This window comes from Capricornis sumatraensis, chromosome 7 (assembly GCF_032405125.1).
Source record: "Capricornis sumatraensis isolate serow.1 chromosome 7, serow.2, whole genome shotgun sequence".
NCBI classification, from domain to species: Eukaryota; Metazoa; Chordata; class Mammalia; order Artiodactyla; family Bovidae; genus Capricornis; species Capricornis sumatraensis.
In genome coordinates, this window is record NC_091075.1 from 69,675,036 (window position 1) to 69,685,788 (window position 10,753).

At 39.0% G+C, this 10,753-nt stretch overlaps 1 protein-coding gene across 1 annotated transcript in view; it reads right to left on the bottom strand.

Annotated features, from left to right (window-relative positions):
* Positions 1-7,893, bottom strand: part of TXK (TXK tyrosine kinase) — a 41,949-nt gene extending 34,056 nt beyond the window's left edge. Inside the window, exons 1-4 of the mRNA XM_068975207.1 lie at positions 7,823-7,893; positions 6,725-6,827; positions 5,818-6,023; positions 1,955-2,020 (exon numbers count right to left, since the gene is read on the bottom strand). Coding sequence (XP_068831308.1) covers positions 1,955-2,020; positions 5,818-6,023; positions 6,725-6,827; positions 7,823-7,893 — 446 coding nt within the window. The remainder of the gene's footprint in view (positions 1-1,954; positions 2,021-5,817; positions 6,024-6,724; positions 6,828-7,822) is intronic.
* Positions 7,894-10,753: the final 2,860 nt, after the last annotated feature.

Sequence of the window (10,753 nt, forward strand, 5' to 3'; positions counted from 1 at the left end):
TACCTTCACACAGGTCTCCTTTAATTTCCAGGAAAATCCAAACTGAAGTTAGAATATGGTGATAAAATCATCTTATTTTTCTGGTTTTTCTTAGCAGGAGATTTTCAAACAAAATTTTCCCTCATCTGGCCTTCAAAGAGTTCAAAGAGACCTGTTTGTGCTGAGCAGCTTCAGCTGGGGCTAGTGATGAGTTCCTCTCCCCTGCCCACTCCCCACCCCCAACTCCACATGGGGCATGCCTGAGCAACTGTAGAGAGTTGTGAGGCTATTTGCTAAGGAAGGTGGGGTCAGCCACCTGGGGGCTTTGAGTGGAGAAGGAATTTCAGGGCAGAGCTAAATGACACAGACCAAGAGAGGGGTTATGACAAGCTAAGCAAAGGAGAGGAAGAGACAAGACACCGTGATGGAGCTGAGGACAGAGACTTGAGAAGGAGAATGGAAACAGCCAGCAGAAAGGTCTGGTAAGGTTATGTGTTTTCGGTGACAGATGTGCTGAGTCTGGAGTTTCCCAGGTGGCACTAGCGGTAAAGAACCTGCCTGCCAATGCAGGAGATGTAATAGACACGGGTTCTGTCCCTGGGTTGGGAAGATCCCCTGGAGGAGGGCATGGCAACCCACTACAGTATTCTTGCCTAGAGAATCCCATGGGCAGAGGAGCTTGGTGGGCTAAAGTTCATAGGGTCGCACAGAGTCAGACATGACTGAAGCAAATTGGCAGGCAGGCAGGCATGCTGAGTCTGGCCTACAAATGGGCTTCAATGAGCAGCAAGGCAGTCCAAGGCTGAGTTCTCTTTCAATTTGCCTGGTTCTCAGGGAAGTACCTGTTCTAATGCCTCAATTCACATCACCTAATACAACCTACTGGAACATATGCTAATTGCAAAACCAGTATCTAAGTCGGGGGAGGGCACTCAAGTGCTCAAACTGCAAACCTAAATTTATAAAAGACTAGGAAATCAACCCTGAATACTCTTTAGAAGGACTGATGCCAAAGCTGAAACTCCAATACTTTGGCCACCTGACGTGAACAGCTGACTCATTGGAAAAGACCGTGATGCTGGGAAAGATTGAAGGCAGGAGGAGAAGGCGGCGACAGAGGATGAAATGGTTGGATGGCATCACCAATTCAATGGACAATTCAATGAACTTGGGCAAAGTCCAGGAGATGGTGAGGGACAGGGAAGCCTGCCAAGCTGCAATCCCAGGGCTCCCAAAGAGTCCGACATGACTTGGTAACTGTACAACAAGGACCACTCCTAGCCCTGTCACTCTATCTGTACATTAATATCTCAACTTTATTTTCTGATCTGCAGATTGAGGGGTTAAATAGTGATTGCTAATGTTTCTATCTTCTAAATCCATTAATATAGTGTAACAAGAATGCATTTCTAAGCAAAACTCTAGTGAACATATCAAAAGTTCTTCTGAACTATAGCATTAGCCTATTTCTCATCTTCAGTGATTTCTAAACACTTCAAAACATGAGTCAAACTATAGTAACATGTCTGTATATTGTCTAACTTAATTAATGAACAATTTATGTCATTTTTCATTTAGTTTTGGTCTTAGTTCCCCAACCAAGGATGGAACCCACGCCTTCTGCAATAGAAGTGTAGAGTCAACCACTGGACCACCAGAAGTCCTCATTTTTAAAATAATAACTTTTCCACTTAGGACTTGCAGTAAAACAAGTGCAAGATGAGTGTTTGGCTTCTTGTAGTCACTGTTAAAATTTCCTTTAACTGGCCAAACAAAACCAAAAAAAAGTAATTGTAAGAAAAAGAAGTTTCTGAATCAGCCATTATTAAGATTAAAAATCTCTTAAGCTAAAGTTTCCAAATGTGTTACTTTCTTTTCCCTTTTCAGACCCAAAACAGTATGTATACTAATAAGTTACCCAAATGTACCTGATTTTTATAGATTAACCACGGGACATATTTTGGAGGACACTTACTCATATATTTCTAAATTAGTTGGTTTGTTTTCGGTCACATAGTTGCTTGGAATTAAGCCTTCATTCCTACAAACACAAAGCAAAAGTCAAAACTGTGGCACATCTGTGGCATTATTGTGGCAAAGATCCCTTTAAAAAACCTCAAGGATGCAGAGGAAAATCAAATTCATTTGACTAATTAAATTGTTGAGAGAAGAAAAAAGTTTTTTCATTTCAACATTCAACTAAAATCTTTGCACAACAAATACTAAGTTTCTGATGTTTAACATTAGTAGTTTAAGATGTTTTCTCACACAGATATCTTTGCAAATAGGAAAAGGGCCGCTTAACATAATCACTGGGACATCATAGTGACTAGATTAAAAACATACCAATTGGAAAGATATTGACTTAATTCTTTTTAATTGCTGCAGAGCATCCCACAGAATAGATATTCTAGTTTAGCCATGCTCTATTACAACAAAGCTGTAAAGAAATACTTGAATATGCCTTCTTGTGTACAAGTAAGAGTATTTCTCTAAGACAGATACAAAGTGGGAAAATTGCTGGGTTGCTGATTAAGCGCATCTTTTCAGTAGATAACAGCAAATCGCTGTCAAAGGGCAACAATTTTCACACTTATCAGCGGGGAGGAGTTTTTCTTTTCCTATAACTTCACCAACAAAATCTGAAATTTAAAATTATGAAAGATCTCCAAGACATATTATTGAGGAATACAAGCAAGTTGCAGAGCAATGCATATAGTCAGATTTAAGTAAATTAAATCCTCAGACAATACCATATTTTTAATACATCCAAGAAAGTGCATTGAAAGTGATCTGGACAGGAAGATCATTGAAATGAATCACTAAATGAATAATGGTACTTACTTTTGGGAAAGAGTCTGGGTTTGGAGGTGTGGCAAAGCAGAATTTGGGCACTATTTGTCATGTTTGAATATTATTTTTTTTAAACCTATATTCACTGATTAACTTTGAAGTTAAAAATTGGTGCTGTTTCTCTTTAAGTCTGAGTCATGACAACATACCACCTGCAAGGATAGTTACTGATACAGACCTGAACCTACTAACTTACATGGTCTCTGGGACATCATTCCTCTTTACCCACTGAAAAGTCGCCAGCATATGTTGAGTCTTAATTAAGAACTGGTAAAAGAGCCAAATCATTAAGAAAACATAAAGAAAGAGATTTGTATGTACTTCTAATGCTTAGATACTTATAACCTCAAAATCTTGACAAGGCCAAGAATTCTCTCCCAGAAAGCAGACATACTCCTCAGAATTCTTTTCTACCCAGGACTCCAGTCTAGAATTAACAATCTATTGCAAGCGGTACAGAGAAGTATTTTTGTATCCCAGGGCCTTTTTTTCTAATTTCATTCAGAAACTACTGCAATGTTTACTTCCAAAACTAGTCATTGTAGAAATATGAAAATGAGTAAGACACTGTTTCTGTTTCTATCTTAGAGCTTAATAGGAAAACAAAATTCAAATTCCAAAAAAAAAAGCATAAATTAGAACAAAAACTTGTATGGTAGAAACTAGTATTCTTATTTACAAATAAAATTCATTAAAAACAGAACTATCTTATGATCCACCAATTCCACCTCTGGGTATTTATCTGAAGAAACTGAAAACACTAACTTAAAAAGATACATGCACCCCCATGTTCACTGTAATGCTATTTATAATAGCCAAGATATGGAGACAACCAAGTGTCCACTGATGGATGAATTGATAAAGAAAATGTGGTATATATGAAATATTATTCACCCATAAAAAGAATAAAATTTTTGTCATTTGCAACAACATAGACGGACCTTGACAGCACTATACTAAGTGAAATAAAGACAAAAACCATGTGGTCTCACTTACATGCGAAACTTTAAAAAAAAACAAAAAAATGAAAAATTGAAACAAAACAAGCTCAAAGTACAAAGAATACACTGGTGGCTGCCAGAGGCAAGGGTGGTTGTAGGGAGATAAAATGGGTGAAGGGGATCAAAAGGTATAAACTTCCAGTTACAAAATAAATGAGGCTTGGGATATGATGTGTAGAATCATGATGAGTTAATAGTACCGTATTGCATGTTTTAACTCCACAGTGATAACAGAACAGACTTCTGTAAGATTTCAATACATTTAGACCATGAAATTTTTGCACCTGGTCTTTTGTCCCTGAATTACGTTCCAGTGTCTCCTAGTTTATTGTCTATCAATTCAGTTCAGTTCAGCAGCTCAGTCATGTCTGACTCTTTGCAACCCCATGGACTGCAGCACACGTTTCCCTATCCATCACCAACTCCTGGAGCTTGCTCAAACTCATGTAGATCAAGTCAGTGATGCCATCCAACCATCTCATCCCCTGTTGTCCCCTTCTCCTCCCACCTTCAATCTTTCCCAGCATCAGGGTCTTCTCCAATGAGTCAGTTCTTTGAATCAGGTGGCCAAAGTATTGGAGTTTCAGCTTCAGCATTAGTCCTTCCAATGAATATTCAGGACTGATCTCCTTTAGGATTGACTAGTTGGATCTCCTTGCAGTCCAAGGGACTCTCAAGAGTCTTCTCCAACACCACAGTTCAAAAGCATCAATTCTTCAGCACTCAGCTTTCTTCACAGTCCAACTCTCACATCCATATATAACTCCTGAAAAAACCATAGCTTTGACTAGGCGGATCTTTGTTGGCAAAGTAACATCTCTGCTTTTTAATATGCTGTCTAGGTTGGTCATAGCTTTTCTTCCAAGGAGCAAGTGTCTTTTAATCTCATGGCAGAAGTCACCATCTGCAGTGATTTTGGAGCCCAAAAAAATAAAGTCTGTCACTGTTTTCCATTGTTTCCCCATCTATTGGCCATGAAGTGAAAGGACCGGATGCCATGATCTTCATTTTCTGAATGTTGAGTTTTAAGCCAACTTTTTCACTCTCTTTTACTTTCATCAAGAGGCATTTTAGTTCTTTTTATTGTCTATAGGAACTTGAATAGAATTTGTATCCTACTGTTGTGTGAAAGCTGTATAAATTTATATTATGTTGAATTGATTCATAGTGCTTTTCAGGTCTACTATATCCTTCTACTTCTCTGTATATTCATTCTATCAATTTTTGAGAGTTTAATATTGAAACTCTAACTAAACATCTTAATTTACCTACCTAAAAACAATTATATATAATAGAACTATATGTAACTTTGTTCTATATTTTCCATGTCTCCTGTAAATATGTTACCTTATTTTCATAATTTAAAAAAGTTAAAAAACATTAAAAGTGAAAAATAGTACCATATTGCATGTCTGAAAGTTGCTAAGACAGTAAATCATAAAAGTTCCCATCACAAGGAAAAAAAAATTGTAACTATGTACGCTGCCGAATGTTAACTAGACTTGTAGTGATTATTTCACAATAAATATAAAGAGCAAATCATTATGTTGTACCCCTGCAACTAATATAGTGTTCCATGTCAATTACAGAGACTTCCCTGGTGGCTATATCTGAGAAGAAAGAAAGAAAGGGAGAAGGGAGGAAGGAAGGGAAGGAGGGAGGGAGAAAGGAAAGAGGGAAGGGAAACAGAGAGGATTAGTAATTTGCCCAAAAACACACAGCAGTGTGTGGCTACATCAGGATATAAAGCCACATGTGCCTAGTTTGGAGAGTCTGCCTGAAATCACAGCATTATAATGCCCATTCATACAGATGGAGAGGTGTGGGAACAGCTTCTGTTTCATTTACAAGGGAGAGTTATAAACCTTGAGAAAATAAACAGAGTCTATTTCTCTAATAAGCTAAACGGAGTCTATTTCACACTTCGGAAGACTTTAGGGACTGAAAGAGGAAATATTTGGTCAAGACAAACCACCAGTCTTACCCCAAGCGGTCTCTTGCCTTCCACCAGTGAGGATCATACTTCTCCAAGATAAGGTATTCCTCTGCTCTCTTTAAGGCTAAATCATAGGGCTCTCTGGGCAGGAAATCGTACAGTGCCTTAACATGGATCTTCTCTTCAGAAACCTCAGAGGGTGGGAGGGGAGGCAGTGGCTTGCGTTTTGATGGTTGCCCATGGCCCCTGTTGGACTGTAAAACACTAAGAAGTGAGTCGTGCTACTATTGTTTAAGTGATCTGAGCTAAAAAAGAACAAGGGTAGAGAGTATCTGCCTGCCGCCTTTTTTCTCCCAGCTAGCTGCAGTAAAGCAGAAGCCCTGATGGTATAAACGTAGGAAATGACTAACTACAAAACAATTTTCTGATCCAGCAACACACTCATCATTCTGTAAATTCTCGAGATCACAAATTCTCTTGCCAGCATGGCACTGAATATTTTTCATGTCACAATTCTTAAAATTTTATTTCCTCCTTAATAATTTCACTTTAAGGATTTTTCTCCTTTGGAAAAAGGAGGAAGAAAAAAAAAAAAACCAGCTTTTCCCTTTAATAAGCTGTAAGCTTGTGTATGGGCTTATAAACTTCCCAAGAAAACTTATTTTCTCACACTGAACTGAAAACTGATCCTGGCCTCAAAATGGCGATAGCCAGAAGGCATTTTTTCCCCAATTTCAAATTCTGCCAAAATATTGCAGAATAGGCCATTTTAACTGGTCTTTTTTTCTTTCCCTTTCTTCTAGGCTGTTGATTCACTATAAGTTTATTGAAAACTTATTATGTGCCAAGCATGACATTAGGTTCTGGGCAGGATAGCAAACAGTACCTCACGAAGCACAGACCCTAAAAATGCCACCTTCCTCAACCCCTTCTCCCCCTTCAAAATGATACTCACTTGCTTCTTACTTGGCAAGTCACTGAACCATGGTCTGCGACGCTGTGTGTATTTTTCTGAAAGTTCTTCATCTTTGCTAAGGCTTATTTGTGTCCTCACTTGCCTGACATTGAAAAATAATCACGTTACAAGGGATTATTTTACTCTTAGCTATAAATCCACTAGACTATAAACAAGCTAGTAATAAAGTCTCCTTCCTATTTTTTATTTAGAAGACTTCCTAACTCCTTGGGCAAGGCACTCTGGGACCTCTCAGAACTTTATTTTACTTTTTTAAATCTAGCACCAGAGACACGAGCATATAGAGTTGTTATGAATAATAAAATTGAGAAAATACATGTCACGTGGGCAACATAGAGTCTGGTGACTCTTAAGGGCACACAATTACAATCATGATAATGAAGACCTTACTCTGTGTCAGGCACAGTGTTTCACATTTCACATGCATCGCCTCATTTGAAAGTATCTATTGTTAAAAAGTAGACGTGGTGTAGCGATTAAGAACATGAGTTTGGATCCCAGATCTACCATTTTTATAGCGTGGCCTTGGGCAATGTAACCTCCCTAGGCCTGCATTTCTTCATCTGTATAATGGGGATTGTAAAAACAAATAAAAAGGGTGGTTTTGAGAGTTACTAAGAGCTAAAAACGTAAACTTTTTAACACAGTCTGACATATAGGACTCCCATTAAATGCTGGCTGTTACTATTATCATGGCACCCTGGATTTTTATCTTTATGCATCATTTACTGGGCACCAAAGTATAAAACACATTGGTAGTTTCAGGGAGAATCTCAAATAAGACAGGATTTTTGCCCTTAAAAGGTAAAAATTACAGAGTGAGACACAGACACATAAATAGCATGCATGAAACAAATATTAAATACAGAACCAGGCCGCATGCTCTGGGAACACAATGGAAGGAGCAATTAAGTCCAAGAGATTGGAGAAAGACCATGGACCTGACACGTGACCTATCGCTAGCTTTAAATGAATGGCCATTCAATAGGGAGAAATTGGGAGGAGTTTCCCAGGCAGATGAACAGCAGATTCAAAGAAACAGGGAGATTCCACCCAAGAAGTTGCCCTCGGACTTACCGCTTCTGCACGGAACAGCAACAGCAGCAGCAGAAAATCGACTGGATGGTATTATCTGAAAAGCAGATCATTTTCAACTGTTAGAAAGCCACGAGTCCGTGATATTGGAAAGAGGAGGCTGCTGGCACTATTCCAAAGGAGGAAATCTCCGAGGGCATGGGTAATAGAAAGAATCCTATTAATACGGCACATGCCAACCTATACCTGCCCTTCTTCACTAGTAAAAGGTGAAAGATTGTCACTAACACGAAAATAAGTTACTGGCACCCTGGCCACTGTGGTTTCCCTTCTCAGGCTCTTGTCCCTGGTTCTGGTTTCATGCATTTCCTCAGTCAGTGAATGATAAATGACCGGTGTATTCACTTCACCTTGATCAGGGCTGATGTCGGCTGACAAACGTACCAAAGAATATGACTCCAAAAACAACGTTCTCCTAGAGAATCTACTAGCAGGGATTTAAAATTAGGTCCATTACATTTCTTCAAATATATTTTAAAATACATTTATATAAAGTAATATGAATATACTAAATATATTTATAATATGTAATATACTGCATAATAATTAACTTAGCATGTTTATTCTATTTTTATATTTTGTGTATAAAAATACACTTACCTTTTTGGATCTCAAACTTTCTATGGATTAGGTTCAAACAAACTGAATATTTAAAGAAAGTACTAACTACTTAGTAAATCTGAGTCATTCTTACACTTCTTTTGTCAAGCTTAATCTTTATTTGTTAGATTATTTGCCTATTTTCAAACCATAAATAAATTCTGAATATATCAAAAGCTGTTTTATGTTCATAGAACCTACATTTCACAGCAACTCTTTCTCATACTGGCCCCTGAAAATGAAGTATTATTAAGAAAGCAGAGTACATTAGACAAGACCATTAGCTTTGAGGTTAGAAAGGGCTGCATATGAATTCTAGCTGGAGGTGGGTGGGGTGCTGACTATATCAAGAATAAATCCCTTTACTTCTCTAAGTCATTGTTTTCCTATCTGTAAAAACAAGAAAATCATACCTATCCCCTTTGAGAAGCCTTAAGGGGCAGAGATTAATCTCCGCCTTTGTGGATTTGGGCAAGCTAGTTAAGTGTTTTGTGCTTAGGTTTCCTCATCTGTAAAATGGGAATAATAGAATACTTAGCATGTAAGGCTACTGTGAGGATTAATTGAATGAGTTCCTATACAACACCTAGAGCAATGCCATGTATGTAGTAAGAGGGCAATCAAGATCTATTATTATTACAGTTTTGTTGAAAAGATTAAATTAAATATTTTCTCTAAAGTTTCTCTCCTGGAACACAGAAGAGGGACGGATACAAGCAGAAGCCACCCAGTACAATCTACCCCTCAGCATCCACTCTATGCCCTCAGAACACAGGGTGCAACAAAGCCCCATCAGCTAACATTATCACCAGGTGCTGTCAATTTGATTATACTCCCACCTGAAACTTGGTACTTTAACCATCATTAGGATTCTTACATCAGATGGAGAAAGAAGGAAGGTGAAAACAAGAGTAACATAGGACATAGTTGCTACTATTCCCACCTTTATAGCTATCCTGAGTCGTAAGTCGATCACAGATGCCCTCTGTCACCTTCCATTCCTTGGGCTCTCTTCCCTTTGCTAACACTTTGATGGAAGGAGTTTTCATCTGCTGGAATTGCCCAAATGTTCATTCCAGATTCCATTAGGATCTGGTCCTTAGTTGTTCTTAATGGGGTTGTTACAATTTTCTACTGAGCAGGACTATTTTGAATATTAAGGAATGAAGCTAGTGGCTACTGTAGCCCACACTCTGTCTGTGGAATGTATTTCTCTCTAAATAAATCCACCTCTTACCTATCACTTTGTCTCTCACTGAATTCTTTCTGTGATGAGACAAGACTGAGCTTCATTAGGTCCTGAAACCAGATACTGAAACCCCCACCAGATGGAAGAAGTTAACTTTATGCTGCCCACAAGCACGTAGTCCCCAGGCCTGTTGGAACCAGAAGCTGATGATGCTGACTCACCACTAGCCAATCAGAAGAATGTCCACGAGCTGATCATGCCCTGTTCCTTGAACCATTCCTAATAAAACTCCTCATTACCGCCTCCAGGGGGAGAAACACTGTGATCTACTCACCCTCCACCCACCTTGCCTGGCAAAGCAATAAAGCTATTCTTTTCTACTTCACCCCAATAAAGGAAAGGAATGAAGCTAGTATGTCCCCTGAGTTTCCAAGCCCTCTTTGTCCTCATTGTAAAGAATGAACCCAGTTTCTTCCTGGAAATTGAGGTACTCATCTCTGATACATTGAGTCCTTTCTGTGCCTATCAGCTCACTGATACCAAGAATCCCATAATGGTCAGAGGGCAATCTTAGCTCCCAATATTCCCTAAGAAAAGGATTCTTCTCTGGGGCACTGGTATCTCCAAGTTCACCAAACACAAAAGTCACAGGGAAAGAAAATAACAATATTCCAGTGGGTTATTAGTGGGTTAGAGGGGCCACTCCAACCTCTTCTTCCTCAGTTGCCAGACGCATGCATCCTAGCTTTATGAAGACATCACCACATTTGCTGCTGGTTTAAGACATTTACTGTATCCTATAGAACATCATTCCAGCTTTGCAAGATGTTGTCTCCCAGATGTCATAGGAATTAAGGCTTTAGCCTGCCATTTAGCTACCAGAAGCCAGAGAGCTTGAAGCATGTTGAGCTAAGCCCTACAGATAACTTTTCCAGGAGAAGAAGGAATCGGAGAAGGCAATGGCACCCCACTCCAGTACTCTTGCCTGGAAAATCCCATGGATGGAGGAGCCTGGTAGGCTGCAGTCCATGGGGTCGCTAAGAGTCGGACACGACTGAATGACTTCAATTTCACTTTCCACTTTCCTGCATTGGAGAAGGAAATGGCAACCCACTCCAGTGTTC